Genomic DNA, 25,608 nt, shown 5'->3' with positions numbered 1-25,608 from the left:
CTATGGTGCGTTGGGCAGTCTGGGAGGGACAATCAAATGTAATTCAGTCGTCTTTATTGCTGCTCAAAAGTTGGAATTTAATGCCTGAGTTTACAGGAATTAGAGCGGAATCAGCCTTTCTGTTTGACACAAACGTTGCTTTGAGCTGTTTCAGGCACCATAAAGTTTTACTTAGACCTGCTCAGACATGAGCATTCCCCTGCAAAAGAGTGGGAAAGCCTGTGACATTCCTATATGAACAATGGCTGAGAACAAATGAGTTCAGAAGCCTCTACCCATACCTTTGCTAGCTGGTGATGGTTGAAAATCAATTAGAAACCAACAGAGCAGTGGCAAATCCCATCAGAAAATCTTAAGACAGGAGCTCAGTTCAGTTTAGGTTATCATTAGGGTTTTTGATAATTCACATGTGTTTGTACACAGTAATAATTTCCATACACTCAAGTAAATGCTCACAGTGTTAAAAATCATGAAATTCAGCTTTAAAAATCTATTATGCCTGGATTTGAGGGCATTTTCTTCTTGTTGTTTTTATACCATCTTTAAAACTTTCAAGTCTTGATGTAGTCATGAAGCAGATCCAGCACGATATGGTTGAGGTCAGCAATTATACGCTATAAAGTTCAAGCAGATTACAAATAATCTACTATGTGAAAGAAATAAGTTTCTCATTATTCTTCAAGGGTAGACTAAATGAGCAATAGCTATGTGGCAGCTTGTATCTAAATTACTGAATCACAGTTAGTAATCTTTTAGCTGATGTTGTCATGTTAAAAGCTAAATTAAATTTTCCAAATTATTCAGAAAAAAAAAAACCCCAAGTTCCATGGTTTGATATGCTTAACGGTGGCTAATATAATTAAGACTGTAATAGATTTCAGTTACAAAAAAACCCAGGAAATAGGGAAGTACAATGAACACTGAACAAAGGGCTATGCATAGCTCAGTCTGGAGCTCCCCAGAGATAAGTTACCAAGTCTAGGGAAGATCAACATGTCATGAAATTAGTTCCAAAGCGTTTTCTAGAAGGATTTGCATCTCTGCCTTGAAATTGCTTTGCTATCCTTCCTAGTTATAAAAAGGTCAGTCAACAATTCAGAAATTGGAAATACCCTTGTTAAGTGAACAAGCGTAGGGTAACGAAACTGAGCTGGCAAAGCAAATAGTTTTCAAGATTAAAAACAGCCACAGAAGTATTTAACAAGCAATTTAATACAAATCAAAGGTGTTTGTGGATAAAAGAGGGCTCTGATGACTACTTTTGTTGTCATAATTTGCTTGGCTGTTTTCTGGAACATACTGAGGCAGAAAAAGCAAGGAGGGTGGTAGAGTGCAGATCATCAAGCACTCAGTGAGGACTGTGCATGGGTTGGTTGTTAAGGCTGTAGAGGTGTGTGCAGAACATGATACTGGAGGGCGACACGATGCTAGAGGGGAGGAAAGGAGGAAGGACTTGCAAACTGACAGAGATTTCAGCTACGCTGGGGAAAGAAATGAGCAAAAGCACAAAAGTGTGCAGTGTTCAGCCAGAGTCAAGCAAATAACAACATATCAAAATGCACACTGTGACAGTCATTTTCTGATGGAAGAGGAAAAAATGTAACAGCAACAGCTGCTATCACTTTGCTACACATTGTATATTCCAACAGAGCATCCACAGTACGGATGTGAAGGTAATGGTAGCACTACACAGATGGCTTTTTCATAGGATCAATGGCTGTTCTTTCTGTAACTCAAGGTGAATGGACTCGCCACCCAATAAATGAAACATACTTTTGTATTGGACACTAACTGTAAAGGATTAGCTACACATAGGTGACAGTAAAATGTAGTGATATTACCTCCACTGAAAAGTATATATGAGCTAGATTTTTATGTTACAAATTTGAAATTTTGAATTCAAAAAAGTACAAAGAGGAAGAGCAGCTCTTATTGGATTAAAGATGGGCTGATCCTTCGGTCTTCCAGAAAGGTGCCTTTATTGGAGGAGGGAGAGAACAAGACACTAAGGAAGAGTTTGAGAAGCTGTCAGCACAGCAAAGAATAGGGCTGAAAGTATACAACAGTTAGATATGTTGCAATGTGAAAACTTTTGCCTTAAAACAGGCTTAGAGAAGTTCTTGGATAGGCTAGTTATGCTGAGAATCGTATTGGGGGTGACAGAAGTGAGATTGTTAGTACATCTGATGAACTTTGGATCCTCAAAAGAACTAAAAGTGTAAAAAGGTAGTTTTCTATTACCTGAAAGGGGAAAATATTGGGGAATGTAGCTGATGCTAAATATTTTCTATGCTAGATGCCCCAGCAGGATTCTGGCAAGACCTCCTCAAAATACAAAGCACATGTTTGTGCAGGTTCAACACACTCTCCGGGAGACACAGTTTCTGCAGGCTGTGATTTGGGCTGTGTTTGGTATTCCAGGTGTTTCACTAAGACATTTAGTGGTGAATTTTGGATGGCAGGGAGCGTAATAGGTCCTGCATATCATTTTGACCTAGGGAGAAATAGTGGAAGACCATGACCAGGTCAAGTATCTTAAGAAAGAGCTCATGTTGCTGGAGTAAAACTGAAAAAAACCCAAACAAACATAAACACAAAAAAATACAAATATAAATTCTGTGTAGTGTAAAAAAGAGTGGGGAGAGATATTAAAGCAGTAAGACATGATGACCCATCTCAGAATGGTCAGAAAAACACCAGTATTCCTGCCCTAAGAGATGAGGAAGCCACAGAGAGATTTCTTGGACCAGTGTGGCGCATAGGAAAGTTTGCAGCAAGCTCATTTACTTGAAGTAGGAACTGTAGGTCACAGGAATGCAGAGTGTGACAGATCAACAAACGCCCGCAATAGAAGAAGGCTCAGAGAAAGTAGTCAAGGGTCATGTGTTCCTGAAGCTCAGAAAAGAACGTAGGAAGTAAGCACCAAGAGATGTCCAGAAGACACAGAGTGCACACATTCAACAGCTGGCAAAGCTGAAGGAGTTAATGAAAGAGGCTGGAGTCCTGGGAGACTATAACAGTAAATGCAAAAGCAACTTGTCCACAGATGCCTCTGAGGGGAGGGTATCAGTATGGCTTTCCTATGCCAGTGTGGTCAGAGTTGGAGACCAGTGGCTTATATGTCACACACACCAACAAAAACAGAGCGTCAGCATGTTCAAATAGAGAAGGCGGCATTGGCCCCGGTCCACAGGTGTAAAATTTCACTTCTTTATTTATGGGAGGCCAGCGTTAGCTGAACTGACCATAAAACCTTCCTAACATTGCCAAAAGGGACCCGGTAACCTCTCATGCTGTACAATACACACATTTCTTTTTTAGGTAGGGGTACAATTTGAAGATTAAAGACAAAAGTGGGAAAGAATCAGTGGTTTCAGAGATGTTTTAGAACATTAAATCGAAGAACAGTGGAGCAAAATTCAGAACTAGATACCACAAATGATATTTGGTTTAAAAAGAAACAAAGTAAAACCAAAACCATGGTGGGTCTCAGGTGAAACACAAACTCTGATTGCTAGAGCTACAGGATACTCTTCAAACTACTGGTTGAAAATGGCTAGGACAGCCCCCTGCACCAGTTTGAGGGTAAGATTGCATTAAAAGGTAGAGTTTTGTTTAAAGGTGTGAGGCTGTTGAGTCCTAATGTACTACATGAAAAAAAAATCCACGCCATTAAAAAGTATAGAAGAGCAGGGAGACATTTCCGTTGGCAAAAGAATAATTGCTCCATGGGGAAAAGTAAGCACATGTTTATTTGTGTTATCCACAAAAACACTATGTACTTGTTCTGCACTGCTATTCTAACCAACATAAGATACGCTTAGTGTATGCTATTACAGTTTAAGCAGCTGTCAAATCTAATTTTCTTTTACATGGCATTACTGATGCAGTGAGGTCTGATAAATTAATGCCAATTTGTGGCCATGAGTTCAAGCAGTTGCAAGTGAATTTGGGGTTTGGACATGAACTTCTAATTACTATTATTCCTAATAGAACAGATGGGTGGGAAATGGTGTAAAAATAACTAAAGAAGAATGCTTAGTCAGACTCTGATCCATATTTAGCTCTGTTAAATTGAGGATTGTCAGCATGGCTTGTCACCCTCTGATGTTTTGCTGAGTAGAAAACTAAAGCCAAGAATGGCCCAAACAATTGGAAGCTGATGTCAGAGATACTAGAGACCTGCCAAAGTGCAAAGAAATCAAATAAGGGGGAAAAAAAAGAAAGATGGAATTCATGGTGTTGGAAACTGCCTCTGCTTCTTGAAAATGATGCGTTAATCCATGATGATATGAGGTCATCACCTGTGATGGTCTGAGTCTGTGGGAGGACAGTAGTCACCTTATCCAGTTCCCAAAGACAGTGATGTAAAGAGCACCAGGCAGCAGCAGCAGTCTGAGGTACAGTAGCCCTCAGATGTGGAATACTTACACTCTTACAACAAGAGAGTTGACTGTCTCCTGAGATCAACATCACAGACAACCTGGTTAAACTTGCAGAGCCAAGTATGAGTGCAAGGGACTTTGTAGATCTAGCTGACCACTGTTAACCAGCTTAGCTAACAGGTTGATTATAATGTTTTTAATTTTGCATTCTATTAATGACGGACTTTAAGTCTTGTTATCAGCTTATGGCTTGGAAGGGAGGATGTGATATTGAATGACACAAGGAAAAACTGCGCTTTCAAGACAGAGAGTCCAGGCTGCCCACTAAAGAAATACTGATTGCTGTCATGCGCAGCTCTTGGGAACACACCCAGAATAAACATCTTGCCTGTGGCTCCCAGACTAGACAATGAATCAGGGACTTGGATGCAACCATGGCATGGCACACAGCAACAAGCAAAGGCTAGCTAGATTTTGTGGATAGCTGTTGGCGCTGGCACTGCCACAGTGGCCATCAGTTTGGGTGGTGCACATGCAGTTTCACCAAGCATTAGGCCCTGGTGGACCCCAAGAAAGTAGGCAGGAGGATGCTCAATGTTACAGGACAGCAGCCACTAGGTGGCTTTGAAAAGTCCATTGAAGAGACATGCAGATACCTCTAGGATGGGGCTAATTCTGTGGTTCAGTGGCATGTGAACTACAGCTTTAGAAACATCAGTGGCTCTTTCATCATGAAGCTTCACGTTCTTGAGCTTTTTCAGGCACTAAAATGACTTTGAAAGCCTGTCACTTTCTGCCAGCTGCAGCCAAGACCTCTTCTGTATTCTCAGCCTCTGTTTTATGGGGAGCTGCAGTGTACTGAAGTTTAGCCTCTTGCTGGTGGGGTGCCTTGTGACTACTTTGCCCAAGGAAGTCTTGCCGACTACCACTCTGCTGGGGTCTTTTCACGTCTCACAAGTAGGGTGTTCAGCAGCTGTGAAGACTGCAAGAAAGAACCAGAGGGCCTGGACCAGGCACTTCAGAGGCAAACACTGGAGTGGGAAGCGCGGCAGAGTTTGAACATGAAAGCTGGGGAGAGACGAGGTCAAAGTCTAGACGTTTGGGAGCAAAGGTTCACTTTGAATAGAGAAGGGGCCCTGGTGGCCTCTAAAATTACCATAAATGTCTGTTTACAGGAAGTGGTTGAACGGAACAGATCAAGTTAGGGCACCCGAGGGCCTTTAAAACTTAGAGAAATCCTGTGTTTATGAGGTAGAGGGGAATTGGTCAGAGCTGGGAACATTGGAAAGTTGTTGGTGAACAGACTGGCTTCAGCCAACCAAAGCTCTGGGAAAGCAGGGCTCAGCTGACAGATGCCTCCACAGATGGCAACCCAGAGCAGTGTCCATGCTGCAGAGCATATGCAGTCCATGAGCAGCTTAATCTGCTCACAAAATAAATGGGAAAATATCCCCACAGGGGAAACCTTATATATACCCAGGAGACTCATTCCTGTAGTAGTCCGTGCTCCCTAAGCTGTTGAGCTTGTTCTCTTGAGCGCCTGAACAGCAGTGATCTCATACAAAAGGTCTTACCAAGTTGTCTGACTCTTTGCTCTCTTCAGCCATCATATGGCTAAATGAGACTGGGGAAAAGAAGGGAGTGGGGAAGAAGAAAAGCAAAACAGAAGAAAAATGGGGCTCCCAATTACTGGCATGCACATCTCCACACAGACTAAGCAGCAAGGGCTCACAGTTAGCAAACTGCTCATAAGAGCCAAGGCATTAAGTCATTTCTCCAGGGAAGAATAAAACTGAACTCAGAGTCCAAAACTCTGCCAGAAAATGCAGGGCAGGGGGAGGGGAGGAGAAGTGGTTCGGAGAAAGAGAGTAAGAAAGGAGGCATAGGAGAAAAAAATACCAAGAAGACAAAATGAATGGGTGGTGGGTAAGACAGGAGAAGGAAAGGGTTGAGGGGAAGGGAAGGAAACAAAGGCAAGCAGAAATGAGGGCAGCTGAGCTGTGGGATAACTACGGTGTCATAATACTCAGTAATTTCTCAGGCTACATTCTCTCTAGGCTGTGGTGTAAACAGTTAAATAGGGAGCAATTTCTGCCCTGATGGAGAAAACAGCAAGTGCTTAAGCAGCTTTGTGGCTACAGGGTCTGTCAGCGCTCTGGACCTCGTCTCAGCATTGCCCGCTAACTCAGGCCTCCAAAGCAATGTTTCAATGCGATGTAGCAATAAAGACGTGCACAGCCGTGATTTGCCCCGGGACGCATCACATACTCACCTTTCTGGGAACTCGGGCTCCCTGTGGGTGCCTCAGTGGTCCTAATAGCAGCTCTACAGTGCCATATTCCCTGCTTTGCTAAGACTGTCTTTACACCTTCAACAGTTTTTCTCTTGAATGACACAAAGGGGTAAGTTAGTGGAGAATCAGGCTCACAGTGTTTTGCCTTTCACTAGAGCCTCCATCTGGCAATTCCAAAGCATTCTTGAGAGGTGAAACCACCTAACTGGCTAGCTATCATGGTGACTGTATTAAAGTTGGAACTGTATGGGTAGGTGACGTGTGCCGTCCACCATCACCTAGCTATGCAATCAAAACTGGAACAAGGCTCCTGCTTTGCTATAAAAGCTGCAAGAAAAACTTTTGACCCAGAGTAAACGTGTGCATGAAGTGGGACCTGCAAAGCCCATGTGGGTGATGATGTTAGGTTACTGTATCTGTGTCCCTTGGGGCATGCCCCCCATGCATGGGTTAGAAGGAAAGGGATTGTTTTGCGAAGCCAGCAGAATACAGAAGAGGCTGTAAATCAGTGCATGGATACAGAGGATTTTATTCTTAAGAGCCCAGTGAAGAGGAAATATTCTATCCAAAGGGGAATGGATATTTTGTGAAGGAAGAAATGTCATCTTAGGCTTTTCTAAGATCTCCACCCTTGGAGATTTTCAAAACACAGCTGGATGAGGCTTTGAGCAATCTGATCTAGTTTTGCAGCCATGCTGCTGCTTACTGTCTACTTCAGAGAGATGGCAAACCAGCTCTTTGGATCCTTGTGTGAGGACAAAGTCAGACTGTTATGGCTCAAGTCACTGGTAAAGGTAATTTTAACTAACCTGCCTGGTTTACATTGCAGCAGGTTAGCTCTGGTTAATCTTATGCCAGCTGAGCTCTGTTGAAAGTTTGAAGGTTGAAGGAAATGGGTTTGATAATGTGTTCAGGTGCCTCACCTATGTCCTAAATATGTCTGCCTGCTTGACCAACCAGTGGTTGAGTCACCATTGCTGGAGGTATTTAAAAAACATAGATGTGGCACTTAGGAACATGGTTTAGTGGTGGACTTGGCAGTGTTTGGTTTACAGTTGGACTCGATGATCTTAAAGGTCTTTCCCAACCTAAATGATTCTATGATTCTATGCCTGACTGTGTCTGTTACCTAAAAGAAGTCTAAGATAGTCCAGTCTTGTTCCACATATTCACCAACAACCTGGATGATGGGACAGAGTGTACCCTCAGCAAGTTTGCTGGTGACATAAAACTGGGAGGCGTAGCTGACACACCAGAAGGCTGTGCTGCCATTCAGTGAGACCTGGACGGGCTAGAGTCTACTCTTTTCAGTGGTGCCCAGTGACAGAACAAGGGGCATAAACTAGACCACAGGAAATTCCATCCCAACATGAGGAAAAACATCTTTACTGTGAGGGTGACAGAGCACTGGAGCAGGCTGCCCAGAGAGGTGGTGGAGTCTCCTTCTCTGGAGATATTCAAAACCCGCCTGGATGTGTTCCTGTCCAACCTGCTGTAGGTAAACCTGCTTTGGCAGGGGAGTTGGACTAGATGATCTCCGAAGGTTCTCTCCAACCCCTGCCATTCTGTGATTCTGTGATTCTGTGAATTTGTAGTGTATTCTGGATGAGTGTCTATGAATGGGGAAATGAGAATTTGGTTAACTATAATTATACAATTTAAAAATAATTTATTGTAGATTTCAAACTGAACGTGATATTTTGCATTGTGCTTAACTTCTAATGAGCTCTGTCAGAGTCTGGGTTTGTGTGAGGTTTGCACTTTATTCTTACGTTGAAGATGAATTGCATTTAACATATGTCTGGTTGTACAGCAAGACATTCAGCTGGTATGGATGTTTTAAATTAATCTTCCATGGAAAATACTGGTAAACAATGGTAATAATAAAGAAGGAACTGCTATGAGAAATTCCTAACTTAAAGAAGTTATTAAAGTTGTGTAGGATTTTCCATCTTCTGATCAGCCAGTACATGATTTTTGCCTCAGGTTGTTGTCAAGCTAAGTAGCCTATAATTCCCCACCACATTTACTCTTCAAGCATTGGCACATTGCTAATATTTTCCAGTTCATTGGAGCTTCTTTGTCCTTCCAAGATGCATTAAAAGTTACGATTGTATCCAACAATGGTGTTGACCCTGTAGTGGAGACCCAGTCCCAACTCCTGACTGTACTTTAAACTTCTGATGAGTTATTATTTGCCTGTGTACATTAAATGACTCTCAAACCACTGTAGCCCAGACCAGAGGCACCAGCCTTAAACACAGTGATCCCAGCTTTGTGTCATCTTTGGACTCACCCTTTTAGGTCATGTTACAACCACCTTAGGGGGTCTCCATTTTTTTTTAATATGAGATCATTACATGCAAGCCAGTAAGCAGGTTCAGGATGGGCAGCAAGACCCCCTGAAGTCTCCCATGCTCCAAAGGGAGGCAGATGCAATACACAGTCCTTGTACTGTCCTTATCCTCAAAACATGGGATCAACAGGATTGTTTCTGGAGGTTCCAGCTCTGGAGGCCAGAAGAGCCAATTGATGTGTGATCAGAAAAGGGTAAAACTTGCCAACCTCATTTTAATTCCAGGTTTAGGAGAGATTTGCAGGCAGACCTAGGAAGAAAGAAACTAGCACTAGTCTTCCTGACTTGTCTTCTGCAACAAGCTAGGAAGAGAAGCAGGGTAAAAAGAAAACAAGGAGGTCTGAGCAATCCTGACTTATGTGTATTTTTCATTGGCACAAGCCACCCTTGCTTAGCATGGGCCAGGCTGCTGCTAATGGGGACCCTGCTAGGAGCTCAGAGGCTCACGGCACACATGAGGCAATGGAAAAGCAGCAGGCAGGGACTAGAAATGGCTGAACTTTATTTTTCCAAAGTGAAGATCTTTGGTGGGCTGCAGATTACATTGGAAATCAGACCCTACACCCCAGGATCCCGCAGCTGTCCCTCTCCCCTCTAATTTTTCTCTGTCAGATTTCAGAGCTATAATTAACCACGAGGCCTTAGTGATACTATGTTAAAGTGTGTGTGTATGTGTGTGTGTGTGCCTGGGCTTCCTCACCCCAGCGGGCCTAATCCTCTACAGAAGATTGACAGGTTCACACTGAGAGTAACTTTTTAACTAATTCACTTCTTAACACTTTTTGCTCTCTCTTCCCTTTACCGCTGTCTTCCCTCCAGCCTGCAAAGGGCATCGTGGTACCAGGAAGGTGGTGGGAGCTGGCTGCTCTGCTGTCCCCCTGCTGTGCTGAGGTACCTCCATACTGACTTGAGGCACCTCGATGCAGTCCCGGTCTGGGACATCCCTCACTGCTCCCACAGTGCTCATCACAGCTGTCCAGGAAAGGGGTGCTCGGCAGCAGTGAAAAGCTCCAGGTTCAAATGCAGATGCTGGAGCAGAGGAGGTAGAGTTAATTTCTCATCCTTTCTTTGATGTACTGAAGCCCAAGCTGCGCTACCTACAGGTCTGCGTATCTTCTGAGCACGCCTGTGAACACTGCCAGCGAGAAGGAGCCCAGCAGTAGTGCATTCACAAATGTTTTTGTTTCTCTTTCTGGTTGTGGTAAAAAAGCTTTGGAGGAGACCTTTGCTGAAGTGTTGGCAGCATGTCAGTGCTTTGGTTCAGATGTGTGGCACTGCCTGCTGGTTTGTTGCTGGTTTCTGCTTCACACAAAGCCCTGACAGTGGGGTCTCTGCCCTGAACCAGCTGCTGTCACCCTGGTCCACACCCATGAGGTCCACATCCATGAACTCCTTTGTACTAGCCACCATACAGATAACCAGCCAAGGTGCTTATTGATGTGTGCCTTTCTCTAGCTGAGACAGGTTTCTCTGAGCAAACCCCTCAGGATTTTCCTGGGATAAAATAATGTTGGATTACAGCGTGTTGGATATGAAGGGCTCTGACTTGGCAAGACCTTGAAGCAGGCAAGGGGGAAAATGTCTAAAGGCCAAAGCATACCTCTCTTGTTCATGTGATGAGCTGCATCACACTAATCTTCCGTATTCCTTATCTCAGCAATTCCATTAAAGTCACTTGGTATTTAAGCACTGAGAGGAAAGGGGAGAGCATGATTTGGCATAAAAAAGAAAATACACAGGATTTTTTAAAAGTAAAACCTCATAGTATTTCAAATTGAAGTGTCCACAGAAATAGTAGGAAGATACTCAACTACTACTGTATTTTGTTGCATGAAGGAAGAGGCCTCTTAAACCATGCTTGCGTGGACGCACCTTGGTTGAGGTTGATGTATGAGCTAGCAGAAGAAGACGAAATTCTAGCTCATGAGAGGACTGTCATAGCAGTCCTACAGGGAATGAAAAACTTTGGAGGAGTCTATAGGAGGGGATGCATTGATGTCCCAGTGCACGGTAACACGTAGCCACGGATTCCTACAATCCTTAGCACAGGTTCCTACAAACTACAAGCTCTGCTAAGCCTTGCAGCCCTATTTCATCTGTGTAAAAATGAGGCACAGTAAGTACGTCTGTGAAACAGTTTGTGTTTTGGTTGGTTTTAATAGTACTATGCTGAGCTACTGCTACTGCTGTAGCATGGATTATTCTCAAATGATTAATGTTTGTTCAATTTTTTTAACAAAAAAAAGCAACTCTTCTTTACTACCTTGAGTTAATATTATATAAAGTACATTGCTGGATCAGGAGTGACTACTTACATGGACTGGATGATTTTAAATCCCACCATTGTCCACACTACTGTAACACGCAGTATGGCCAGGGCCAGGATCACCTTTTATCCTTCTTGGTTCCTTTATCCTTCTTTGCTGCTGCAGTGACAGGTATAACACTGGAAAGCCAAAGAGTCACTTGGATCTTGGTCTCTCTGGCAAGGCAATAAAACACAGGATTGTATTGGGTTTGTTGGTTTTTTTTTTTCATTATGGTTTTAATTTAAATGAAGCATATGCATGCCTAATCCAATCTAATCTATCTGGGTTCTTATATCCCATTAATCACTGACTTGTATTAGCACCTCGCACTGTCATCTCTCCCGCTTCAGAAAGTTGCTGAGAACATCATCTCATCACCGACATTCTGATGACTTGTCACTGGATTTTGTGTAAGTAACAAAACACCTAAGAAGCCAAAATCATTCCCCATTGCAACGCTTGATGTAAGCTAACGGTCTCAAGCACGAGTGGCAGACACTGCAAAAACATGCCATAAAACACTTATTTCTCAGTAGTTTTCACAAAATTGCATCACCTAAAAACAGCGGGGTTTTTTCAGAACAAGATGACTTTCAATTGATTGTTCCATTTTGTATTATAAACCTTGTTTAAGAGTACATGTTTAAAACAGTTTTATTAAAAAACCAAAGCAGCCAAATAAATAATAAGAAGAGTGAAATAACCTAGGACACATAGGGAAATGCTGTGGATTATTTCATAGTTAACTGTCTCCCCACAAGGAGACTGGAAACACAACAGGGCTGAACTTCTGAAAAGATCAGCTTTTATTAGCTCAAGCTATAATCTCGGTCGTCTCAACTGTTGAGCTGAATACTTCAGGACATTTTCATAGGGTTAAAATTTTATGAAGTCAGCATCCAGGCCCGGGTCTACCTAGAGCAGGTAGATTGCCCCAAATCAAAATTAACTCTTCAGTTTCAGTTGATATTTTTCACTCTCTGACCTCAACTGCTTAGGAATTTAAGCTACTATTATGAACTGTTGCCCAGAGGTGGATATGCTTCAGTGGAATATCAAGATCTTGTCTTTTTTAGATACATTTATTTTCCACAAGCTCCAAGATAAGCTACTTCAGGTCTTGCAGTTGTGAATCTTCATAGCACATACCTTTTTCAAAATCTTTTCTTCTCTTTTCATGGCTCCAACCCACACACAGACACACAACTCTCCCAGGCCAGTACTGGGAACATGAGATGGTTGGATTATTCGTTGCAGGTCAGTTATGAAGAGTTTACGGTCTGAGGTATGCTTGGACAAAACATCCATTGAAGGATTTCAGACAAGAAAGAAATTAGGGGAAAGCCCAGTCTGTCTGCAGACAATTTAGGAAGAGAAATAGTTTTTTTAATTAATTAGTCTGGCTAGCTTTAATCACAAAAAGAGCGTGAAGGCATGGGTCTGTTCAAAGCAAAAAGGCACGTAGCACGTTATCTTAAAGTATGAGTGAGCAGCTGACTACATTTATAATCTTGACGTAAACCTCCCCCAAAAAATCAGATTAGGAATAAACAAATACAGGAACCGTTTAAACCTTATAGAAAATCACAAGCCACTTGTCATTAAACATCACATTGTGTTTTGAGTTGAAATGTTTAAACTGTGTTCTTAGTATAGGTGGTAATCCTTTTAGAGCATATACTGTAGAAGTTTTCATGAAGTTTAAATCCAGCAGTTACAGCTCGGTTAGCTACACTATGGATGGGCAGGTCACAGGGGTATCACGTAGGTACGGCATTCCAGTTGTGTACTGAAGGCCACTTTGGATGTGACTTTGAAAATTACTTCCATGAATGATGGATGTATCCGGCCATTTAGAAACAGTGAAGGGTTAAAAGCTGTTCCTTGAACTTATTTCTGATACTGGTACAGGGCTGAAAACGCCAGCTCGCTGATTGATGGGTTCACATGGGGCGACCTTCGCATTAGCAACGCGACTCTGGTTGCTGGGTAAACACAGGCAGATGGATCCAGCCCCAGTGATTTTCAGCAGTGACGGATGGCGAAGGTATTTCTGATCCACATCACACCCTGCAGATCCCATGAAAATGACTTGGCACAGGGCGGAAAGTATTAGATTCGGGTGACAAATAATTACCTGACATCAGCTGAGGTTTCTTCAGAAAGGTTATGCTGCAAATAACCGGCTTTTACATAACTTTGTTTTCATTAAGTGATAGAAAATCACACACATACAATTTGTTTATTTCAGAAAATGTAATCCAGCCAGTGGCTGATAAAAACTGCTCCTTGAGTGTATATATCCAAGTAATCGTATTCCAGCACTGCATAGGGTTCAGGGTGGTTTTGGAGGCTTTTTGTTTGTTTGTTTAAAGCATGAATGTTTGTTCTTGTTGCTATTGTTGATGTTATATGTACTTTTTCAGTGGCAAGAATTACCATTCAGACAAGACATTTACTCAGAGCCACTGTGGTTTCATGAGTCTTTGCTTTTCAAGGACTTCAGTTCAAAAGTTCATGACTTTTATTCCTTCTTCTCTTTTCCTGGGTCTGGTGCTTCAGCAGCAAAACCAGCATTTAAATAGGTGTGTGCCCAATAAGTACTTGTCTGAGCTTCAGTCCTTTGTTTGCAAGAAGCAGCTTGTTTGTTTATAAAAATGCCTGGGGCAGGTGTGCGTTTAGAAGGCTACAAATGTTTTATGCCGCTCTTTAGCTGATAGGTGTCCCTTCCGCATGATAACATCCTCAAAATGTGTCGTGTGTGAGTGCATGTATTCCTGCGGTGAGTTAAAATGACTGTTTGCACCTTCTCTGCTGCGTGTTACCATTCCTGCCAGGATAATCCGGTGCAGTTGTGTCTGATAGGACATCAATAACAAGCCTAGAAGTTGGTATGTGTCATCTCCCCAAGATGGAGTGTCTTGTTTCTCTGCCTGTGTTGTGCTGTAAAGCTTCTGTCACTATTTAAACCTTCTTCACTAGAGATGGCAAAATTTCAGGGTGGCCCAAAATTCTCCCCTTGTCTGTACAGTCAAGTCATTCTCCTAGTTTACAATGCAAAGGAGCACAAATGAGTAGAAGCAATGACCATAATATAAGTTTCTGGAACAGTTGAGGAAAAGAAGAATGGGCATAACACTGCACATGAGCAAGAAAACCTTCTCCCAATTTCTTCTTCCTTCTGGAGTGGGTTGCCTGTCTCTCTAGGCTTTTAATCAGACTTACCTGTTTATGCAGAACCCTGCACAAACCAGTAAGGTTGCGTGTAGTTCTGTAATCATGCTTACAGGCATTTTTCCTTATATTTTTATTACATTTTTTTTGTCCTCTCTCTCATTTTTTTCCCCTCCAGTTCTCCCACATCATTAGTCTCCAGTCTTTCCTGCCTCCTTCATGGCTTCCTTTTTTCCTTTCTCTCTCCTTCTGTCTCCTTTGTCTCTTTCCGTTTTTATCTTTCCTTCTTTATCTTTTTCTTTCCTTTTTTCTTCCTTCCTTCCTTTCTCTCTCTTTCTCTCCTCTCTTTCTTTCTCTCTTTCTCTCTCTCCTTCTTTCTTTCTCTTTCTTTCTTCCTTTCTTTCCTTCTTTCTCTTCCTTTCATTAAGGCAGGCCAAAGAAAAGAATTTCACTCTGAAGGTTACTCCAAATGGGGCCATTCTCATCTCCTGCAAATTCATGCCTTGCTGTCAAGTGTGTAAAGCTGCTTTTGCCCACTTGACCTCGGAGGCAGACAGCGCTGCATAGATGTGGTAGAGGACTGTGGTTCTCACTATGTGTAATTTTCAATGATATTACAGAATTTCTTAAAATTGAGACCTGAGACCCTGAAACTGGCTTCATTTTCTCTCAGTAAAACATGCTGCTCTATCGGCCCCCTGCATCTTTGGTGTGTTTTCCCCTTTTTTCCTGTGGTGCTTCCTCTCACCAGCAAACTTCACTGCAATTGATTTTCAGCCCTCTCCCTCATGTCCACACACTTGTCTCCACCAGGCAGGGATCTAGCTGAATAATGCCAGAGGTAGTTCAGGAAATAAATGCCGGGTAGAGCTTGCTGCAGACAGCAGGCACGTTCAGCTGTAGCACACCAGGACCTCCCACACTGGCTTCCTGCAGAGATGCAAGATGGGGAAAGAGCTTCGGCGTGAAGCTCTACAGGGATCCATGCTGGTGGGGGAAGGATGGCTGTGCCACTCGTCCCTGCACAGAGGAGTACTTCAAGCAATGGTGTGCACTGCTGAGTGTTACACAGAGGTTTCAAGACAGATGTCCTTTCCAGCAGCTCCCAAAACAGCCAGCCTGGATGGTGACCTATTCTCCAGTCTCAGTGCAGGGTATGGTTTGTTAATCATAGACAGATGAAGTGCGAGGCAATATTTTCCTAGTTTTATCTATATAATTAACATTATTTCCTTTCAAATGGCAGGCTGAAGATTGGACATATTTATTGGGGCATGTGGGGTCTAACAATGAGTTCTTTAATACAGACCCAGGGTATTGTGTGCTCCCAAGAATAAATCCTGTTGTTTGGAAAGGGCGTATCAAACATAGATTGTGCTGTCTGAAGCTGGCTTTTGAGAATGAATGATGGTAGTTACCCAGGGCTCTGTGGCAGGGGCACTCTGGTTTCACAAAGCTGTTTGTAGCCTGAAAAATTCAGCTGAGTTTTGTTTAGCGTCATCTAGTCAGAATAATCAGAAAAGCAGTGTGATGCCAGAGGGTAGTCATAACCAAAACGGATCCAGCTGTCAACACAGTGGAGAGACCTTTAATTTTGCAGGCCTTAAGCTAAAGGCCAAAGTGAGTGACTGACTCAGCGGTGCGTATCGTTCCCCACATCCGGGGCTGAAGGAGAGTGTGGTGGCCGTGGGACTCTGTGCTTAGCACCACCACAGCAAACTTGGCTGATACAGCGTGGTCCACGCCAGCGCTGCATCGGGGAGTCGGAGCAGAACAGGAGCAGAGCACAGGTATCTCTCAAGGCTGAGGCTTGGGGGTCTTGTAGAGCCTAGTGCTGCTCTCCTAATTACAAGGCTCCATCCCGCGCAGTGTCACACCAGGTACGCCCTCTCAAAAAAATTTACATTCGGCTCTAATTTACTGTCACCTGCAATGCTCCTTCCCACGTGACCAGATCAACAGCTAGTGTGCAGCATACATCAGCTGCTTATCTTTCCTCTTCATAGTGTGGACCATGTGCATGTGGGAGAGTAGCGTGGACTGTGTAGGGGACTGACTTAGGCAACAGTGTCATTTACAGATCCTTCCTATTGCAAAGAGACTGCATCATCTCCAGATGGGAAACGGTACAGAATCAGGCCCGGTATATAAATATATGGCCTTTGTACATAAATAAATGATCTGTATGGGAGTTGGACCCGATGATCCTTATGGGTCCCTTCCAACTTGAAATACTCTATGATGCTATGAACCTATTTGAGGCTTAAAATATTGAGGATTCCACATGTTTAGCAACCAGTAGCATAAGAACTACAACAGCAAAAAATCAGGATGCAGAGAAGGCACCATTAGTTAGACCAGAGTTAGACCACAACTATTTGGTGCTGCAAGCCAGAATGAACCAACAAATACATGTTAGCATCAAAATCCCCAGTTGTTAAACACTGAAGTGATGCTCAGATTTATAAGCATCAAAAGCCATTCCACAAAACTGTTGGAAGACGTGAGTTTTTAGACAACTCTAAGTCTTCTGTGGCTTTTTCATTCTGATCAAATGCAAGTGAAATGATTGGAGCCATGGAATATGCAAAAATCCCTGCCTGTCAAATTCAATTCAGATATATTTTCCCCATTTTTCCTGCCACAAAACCTTCTAGACAAATTCACAGCATTCACCTACTGTATTACAAATACTATGTATTGTTGTTACAAATATCACTTCATACTGTAAGAAATGGAAGAATTTCAAGAAACTCAACTGATTCACATAAAATCTATTTTGCTCCTTACAATGAATGAGCTATTCATTGTCATATTTGCATCTAATCAGTTTCTAGGCAACCAGCTTCCAGTAACCTCGTGGTGCAATCTTGCTGGGTCAAGTACTGTTTAGTCACTTGGGGTATTTTAAATACTAGTTGTAGGTTTATTCTGTCTTGCTTCAGCAAAACATTTACCTGTGCTTTAGTAAAAACAATTCAAGCCATATTTCTTGGCAAATCCTGGTTTGTTTGTTTTTTTTTCTTTTCCTTTATTGTATCCGTTGTTATTCATCAGAGCTTTTACAAAGTTTTTAAGTTAGTGGATGAATTAAGGGCCTGAACCCATCAGCCAGAAGCTGTGAGTGGAAGCTGGGCTTTCACATACCGAACATGCTCTTGTGTGATAAGGCTGATGTTGCACTAAAACATTCCTTACACTTACAGTTTCTGATTTCTTCAGGTTTCAAGGAGTAACTGAGAACCACATAATACTGAGTACCACCACATCATGTGAAGAGGTTTGCTGGTGATGGCAAAGGGCTTTGGATGGTATAAATTCTGAATGTGAATGAGTATGATGGACTTTCTCCCTTTAGTCACAACAGCTGGGATGCAGCTGACCAGATGTGGGCATCTTCCTCTGAGTTAAATGTCTGGATGCATAGTCTCCCTTTACAGAGTGCTAATTACCTCATTGCAATGTAGACATCTAAAATGAGTGAAACAGATGAGGTCCTAAAAGTGTTTATTTCTCCTTGTGACTGTAAAAAGGACCCAGGGCAACCCACTGAGTCATAAACTGCTTCCTTGCCGACACCTGAAATTAGATGTGCTGAATCCTACCCTAACAATTTGATCCAACTGCCTTTGAGGTTAGCCCCAGGTGATGCCACTGGGTATTGGATCGGTCTCCAAAGGCATTTGCTGTGGAAGGCAGGGCAGACGCTGTCACTCAGATAAATGCAGGTAAAGGAATATAGCTGAATTTGACTGCTGCCATGAAAGATTGCTGCAGCAGGTTAGCAGTGCTGTGCACATCTGTGACTCTGAGACAGCTGTCACAATGAAATGATCTCCTCTAAGCAGGCAGATGGAGGCTGAGACCTTAGTCATGACCATGCTGGGAATAACATGGGTGCTGCTGGAGATGGAACAAAAATACAAACTATTTTTATCACCCTGTCAGATTTTATCCAGTGAGCTTCCTTAAAACCACAGTCTCCTTTCAACAACTCATCTTTCCAGCTGGGACATACAAATGCTGGAGTTTTTCTGTCTCTCAGGGATTCCCTCATGTTGTATTTGATCCTTTCTTCACTCTCTTCCCCAAAACCCAAAACAATCACAATAGTGGCTATGCATATGACATGTTTTAATTCAGTTTGCAACCACTTCATGGTACGGTTAGCACTAATCATGGCCTGTGCTTGCCACAACAGAATGGGTTCTCAGAAGTCCAAGCGGCAGCTGGACACCCTATCTGCTATGCGCAAGCTTGGACTATGTCTCCAAAGATGATTAATAGTTGGCCGATAACAGAGGAAGTCCGCAGCAGTTTGTTTCTGCTGCCAGTCTGGGACGGCATATGACCGCCTTCCCATAAGTGAATCTGTGTACCGTCCTTTTGCAGGGCGCAGGGAACTTACCAATTAAGCAGATGGATCCATCTCTTCTAGCCTGCCTTCTTCCCATCACTATACAGCAGGAAATCCCAGAGTGCATTGTCTCTGGCAGTGGTCTTCTGAGGGACCAGCTAGGCAAAGAGAAATGCCACTGCTCTCAATCGACCAGCTGCAGCCCTTCATTCTTCTTCCCAAAACAACCTGTCTCTCTGGTTTGGCAGGCTTCTTTGCAAGACGAGAAACGGTGTGGCTGAAGTATGGCACTCTTGTATCTCTTAAAAAGGTTTTATGGCTATGATGATGAACACTTGCATTCACTCCTGTTCATCCCACTGCTGATCAGGAACTGGGCATGAAAATTAAGAAGGAGGAGGTAGCAGCTGCAGTGGCAATTTAATTTCTCAAACGGAGACAGCCATGAAACTTCGGAGAGGCTGAGAATCTCTAGGAGGCAGCACTCACACGGTACTAAAGGAGAGAAAGCAGGAGAGATGCAGACATTTTCTTATGTCTGTTTTCCTATGCCCTGATCCTGATAACTTCCTTCTCCCTTTAGTGTGAGTAGCAGGAAGCCATGAAAGCACAGGGAAGAAAATTCCTGTTCTTGAAACTCCCCAGGAGGAATGATTTTACAGACTGTAAAATATTGCTTGTTCTCTCCCAGCATATACCTTTCTAATAAAGGTGGATGATTTAACAGCTAAGGTCAAATTTGTCTTTAGCTTCTCCTCCTCTTAGAAATAGGCTTGAATAAATGATTCCCATCACACAAGAAAAGAAAACTCTGTTGCTCGTTAGAGTTAATGGGTTCTTCAGCACCCTTCCTTGGACAGTAAGTATCTGACAATGCACGGCAGTTATTAAAACACAATGCTGTCAGCTGGCCTAGAGGGAATCTTAAAAGACAGAAAGGGGGGCGGATGTATGTGGCTCAGAGCAGTGTTTCTTGTCACAGTACGGTACACTGACATTTGTATTTCACTTATATTCAAAATTTCTTGAGGGCTTCCTTTCCTTGGGCATGGCTGGTTTTCCCTTCATTTATCTTCCAAGCCATAGTGGAAACAAGGGAGCTGTTTGTTATGGTGAGGAGTGTTTGGAGCTACCCAAGCTCCAGGGAACAGGACACCCACAGACAAGTGTCATGTAGGGCAGCTTTTCGTCTGATTTACTGAAGTGCTTTTGCTGAAGAGTTGGGAATCCCGGCCCAGAACAACCATTCTTGTGGCTCTGTACAGGGTGGAGGTGGGATGGAGCCTCCTGAAGGTAACAGCAAAGCTGTTATTAGTCTTGTCTGTACAGCATTGGCACTGGCTGGCTGCACCCGGTGCGTTTGCTCAGCTCTGTCTATGACTGACAACCATCCGGACCACACCAACACCAGTGGCTCAGAAGCCTTACCCTGGGTAGCCCAAGGGCAGATTCTCAAATGCTTGAATGTCGCAGGCTGTTTTTCCATGGTGTTGCCACACCGCATCCCCTTGTGCAGGGACTACCTCCCTCGAACATCACTGAGAGCAGCCTGGACATGTTGTTAATGTCCCTCAGGGCTGCAAAGCATCCCTTGTCTTGGGTTGCTGGAGAAGCCCTATGTTGGGAGATCACGAGCCTTGACCTGATGTGCCCCAAGCTCTCTGAAGCCTTCACACCTTCTCAAAGCCTTTTCTCTTGCTCAGCTGACATTTTTATTAAGTTCCTTGCTATTTAATCTCAGCTCACCATGTTGCAGTTTAAATCAGTCATCACCAATGTGTTGCGGCCCTCCAGATCAATTACTTCCCTCCCAGCTTAGACCATTCTTGCAAATTATTACCACCTCCTATAAATATGGCTGTGAGGTTGCAAAGTGTCAGTTCTCCGTGGAAAGATGATTTATTTAAATAAGTGGAGAAAGGAGATTTGGGCTATTTTTAGGCTTCTTTCTGTGATGTTACACAAAGATTTGCTCACCATGTTTTCATGTTCAGCTATGTCGTCTCTGACTTTTCACACAGTGGAAGAGGCATCCACAACAGTGCTGACATATGGCTCTCAGCAATTAGCTTTCACTGTTCAGTTTTGTTATTACTAATTCATTATTTGTCTTGTGTTCTGCAGTAAAACCAAGGGACCTCCCATAAGACTGGAGTGGCCTCCTCAGATAAGTGCAATATCCAAATGCCGCTGACAACAAAGACTTTGCGGTACGTTTTCCATCCACTTCAACTGAAGCATTAAAGCCCACCTACCAGATGACGGCAGTCCAAAGTGAAAGCTGCAAAACGTTATCTGGAATGGGAAAGAATATTTGAACAGAACAGCTTCTTATCAGGAAACCACAAATTTTTGCAGGGTTAGAGCTATTTTTAATGAAAAATCTTTATTTGAAAGAAGAAGGTTCTTTTCCACTCTAGAGTGAGGCTGGCCTGACCTAGAATAGCCAAGGGCCTGGCAGCTAAAGTATTAATGTTTAAAGAAGAAGAGTTGGGCTCAGGTGTCTGAGTAGACTTTTGACTTAGGCTTAAGCCTCTCACATCCTGGGTGAATGGTAGCATGCTGCTACCAGCTGTTTCATCTACCATCTCTGTCCTTTGGTAGGTAATTTTAAAAGGGTTTTGGCATGTCTTAATGCAGAAAGCGCAACATATGTTAAAAGCAAAAAAGAAAATGACAAGGTGGAAAAGCAATTTGTGCCCCAGCTGCTGCTGCTATTGCCATTTGCCAGCACAGAGGTGAAGTACAAAAAGGTTCAATGACTTTCCCAAGTTTACTCAAGGAGTTGGCAGCAAACTGATCTGGGATACCTCATAGTTGAGGTCCTTTCCCAGATGACAAGACTATTTACTTCTTCATTTTAGTTTAGATCCCGGAAATTACGAGCCTGATTTTTGTCCTTCCTAGAAGTCAGCAAAAGTTTTGTGTGCACTGAACAAGGGAAACTGTGGGTCACCTTATTCCCTGACGAGCCTCTCACCTTCCCATGGAGTCAAAGCATTTTACTGCGGCACATTCTACTGCAGTTAAGGAAAAGAAGTCCCTGCAGGCTCCTTTTGGAACTCCAAAAAATAAGACTTCTCCTAATATATTTCAGTACTAATTAAGTTTTTGCTATTCGTCCTACAGAGGGTTATCAGCATAGTTTACAAAGTGTCATCTTTTAGCAACTGCTCAAGAGTTGGCTGTTTCCCATCTCGTCCCCTCTGAGACATTTACATGTTCTCTTTATACAAACACACAGATAAAAAATCTCCCTGGTGTATCTAGAATATTTTCAACCAAAGAGAAAAAAAAATCCCTTGCCAAGTTGTTCAGTAGCTGGAAATGACTTGTCACGTCCACAGACCAGTAATTCTTTTTATTTTTAAATGACTAACCACGCTATGATTAATGGCTCACATAAATGGGCTCAAAATAAGTCTGGCACAAATATAGGGAAGGAGGAGGGTAAACGGGACAAGTACTGGATGGGTCTGCAGCAGGACATTGGTGGCGTGAATGGCATAGCGGGCACAGAGGAAGGAAAAAATGTTTCATGCTATTTGTAGCTCAAAATTGCAGCTACAGATGGTGATGCTGTCATGTAGCAAGAGCTCAGGACACTGAGAAAAGGCAACCTACACTGCACAGACTTGTCTCTCCCTGGGTGCTAGTGTCTCTCTGGAAGGTTCACAGGGCCTCATTGCCCCAGTGTACGTAAAAGCTGATAGTACCCTTGACTGAGTGCTGAAGCTGTGTCCATATCTCCTGGAGTGGTGTTGCCCTGTGTTTTACAATACAATGCATTTTGTTATTCCTTTTCCAGAGGCAATATTTTCCAGCTTCTTTTGTCAGCTGTTATCCTGTTTATTTTCAGCTTATATTCTACAGTGATGCTTTTGGGTGTAAATACCAGACGTGCAATCTTGACTAACGGATAAGCGTGTCCCTTCAGGATGCTGTGAGAAACACAAACTCATAGCCCATGCAGTTTGCAGGGACGACAAAGTTGGTGCTGTGGTAAAGGATGGGGAGGAGGGGCCACTCATTCAGACTTTTGATGCAGTCTTGATCACCTGGAAGAACAGGACCCTTCGAGCAAAAATAGGTTTGAATAAACCCAAACGATGATGCCAGGGCATGCATCTAGCGACACAGAATGGAAAGCTCTCTCCAGCCTGAGGAGGTCAGGCACACATCCTGGAAAGCAGAGACTCTGGAAAGGTCATGGAGATGGATAATTCCGGGGAGACGGCTGAGCAAGTCAGACCCTACAGCTGCAGGAGCAAAATAAGGACCAGAAAATGGGCAGACTGGTTTGCTTATCAAGAGCCAGCTCACAGTCACAAGCCGTTACGGCATAGTCACATGCCGTGGCAGGCAGGTGGGGTCAGACAGCCTAGGGGAAGACTGGACATGGCTCTCCCTGCGTGTCCCCTCTCTGAGTCTACAGTCTCCTAAAACCCTCGCTGCTTGCAACCCCTGTGGCTCAGCTGCGTCCCAGAAATATCCCCTCCTACAGGACTCTTCGCTGCTGCTGGAAGCGGAATCCAGCTGGCAGAGCTGACGTGGCTGTGCGTCACCGGCCAGGTTAGCTCTGCATTTCTTGTAGAAACCCCATTGCAGCTGCGAATGGCAAGTGGTGCCACTGTGAGGGCAGTTACCATCAATTTTTAAAGCTGCTTTGCCATCATTTTGTGTCTGAAACAGCTTACAATGACTCATGGTTCCTGAAATAAGAATAACAAGAGTGTAATTTCATACTTTTCCCGTGGTGAAAGCTCCTTAAAAACTGTGAGATGTTTGGATTTGATGCAGTTCGCACCTTTCCACCTCTGATAGCACAGATTCCCTGGGATAGGACTCTGCTTTGGGGCATAAACAGAATTTTGGTCTCCAGGAAACAGAAATCCTTTTGAAAAAAACTGGGAAATCATTTTTCTGGGAGCCCAAACTGAAAGAATTCGCAGGTCCCATTAAGTGAAATCTTTCCCAGTAAACAGTGATAATACAGAAGGTATACGTAGGCCTTTGCCAGCAATACATAAACACTATAGATTCCTGCCACAATACAATCGTAGAGCTCTGCCTCAGGGAAACAAGTTTCCTCTTGTAAAGTGGGAAGCCAGAAAACTGCAGAAGTAACGAGAAGTTTCCCAATTGCTAGGAGTATTACAGGATAATAATGAAGCAATAGAGGGCCTGTCAGTGCTGTGAACACATCAAGGCTGAGATGAAATGCATCATCTTTTCCTCTCAGCTCTCTCTCCCACTGTTCCCTGAGAAAAATATCTTCTGGTGAACTGAGTTTGCAACATATAGATTCATCCATATAGGGAGTAGAAATAAATGCTGTATGACTTTTCTCTGTCCAACTTGCTACTTGGGTATTATACATCAAACTGTGATTTAAATATCACCAAATGCATATTAACCACATTAAGCTATATTTAACAGACCTGACTTGTATTTCTTTATTTGTGATAATATATTTATATAAATATGTGGAAACGGAGTATGTATTATAGGGGGTCAGATATTTCCCATGAATATCTTTTTCTGAATGGAAATGTTGCCTTTAAGAGCTCTGAATTTCCCCATGGCATTTTGCTGGAGTTTTTTACTCCCCATTGGGAAAAATAAAATGCTTTGTTTTGAATTAACTCAGCCTAAATTGAAATACTTTGGTTTGTCAAACTGAATTAAAACATTTCATGATGGGGCAGTTCAGCTTTAATTTATGTCCACTAGAGTTACTATGTGCCTTGTGGACACTTTAATTTATAGACATCATACTCCCATAATGCATCATAATCGTTTCTCTCATTAAATCTTTGCAATGTACTCTGAGAGTCAGATGGCCACAAAACATCACAGGACGCTGGCTGGGAACTTTGTCGACTGAGAAACATGATGTATCACCCTCATGAGGCACTACAGCAGTTCCAAGGGACGCACAGTTACATCAAACCAAGCTGAAGCTAAACTTTTTCTGAGAAAGGACAAATTTGCTTTCAGTAAAAACATTACTGTTTCAACATTTTGTCCAGATGTGCATCCAAAATAAATGTTGATATCAGAACTTTCTACAGAACAAAACATATAAATTTTGACAAATTTACTGTGTAATAAATATGTCCTACCTTCAGGAGGTTTTAAGTGCTTTTCTCTCTCTGTTATACAGGAGCATGTACTATAGGTTTTGATGTAGCACAAGCACCAGTGACCTGCCATCTAGGTAGAATTATTTACCATGACTTGGTTCAGGAGCATGAGGGGAATCTGGTGAATTTCAATAAAAGCTTGAAACCTCCCCATCTCCCCAAGGGCGTGAGACATGGTAGATGAGAGGAACCACAGCACAGGAATAGATAGCATGTAAAAGATGTTTCTAACACTGAAAAAAGAAATTAAAACTATATAACATGAAAGTTAAGACTTTTATTTCAAAATATTAAGAAATTCAGAGTCAGAATTGCTTTAGCGAGTCTATGTCTGCCAGTTGTGTTCTGGTAAGGTCTTTAATTATATCAGCACACAACACAGGACATAAAGCTTGGAAAATATTTACATTACAGCTCTGGATTAAATATATTCAGGCATAGAAATGTGACATATTTTGGGGTGATGCTGAAAGAAGGCAGAGACTGTTATGGAGTGGTGCTCAGGTGATGATGGACTATATAGTTTGTTATGAGCTGAGCGTCAGAGTGCATAGCATAAAGCCTTGACTCTAGTTGACATGGCATGGA

At 42.9% G+C, this 25,608-nt stretch overlaps 1 protein-coding gene across 1 annotated transcript in view; it reads right to left on the bottom strand.

Moving 5' to 3' along the window:
* Window positions 1-25,174, bottom strand: part of SPAG17 (sperm associated antigen 17) — a 284,919-nt gene extending 259,745 nt beyond the window's left edge. The window contains exon 1 of the mRNA XM_009879926.1: window positions 25,109-25,174. Within this exon, the coding sequence (XP_009878228.1) occupies window positions 25,109-25,174 (66 nt within the window). The remainder of the gene's footprint in view (window positions 1-25,108) is intronic.
* Between the last annotated feature and the right edge of the window lie 434 nt (window positions 25,175-25,608).

Source organism: Charadrius vociferus, unplaced genomic scaffold (assembly GCF_000708025.1).
Source record: "Charadrius vociferus isolate BGI_N301 unplaced genomic scaffold, ASM70802v2 scaffold162, whole genome shotgun sequence".
In the NCBI taxonomy this organism is placed as follows: Eukaryota; Metazoa; Chordata; class Aves; order Charadriiformes; family Charadriidae; genus Charadrius; species Charadrius vociferus.
This window is presented reverse-complemented; position numbering and strand designations above follow the sequence as displayed.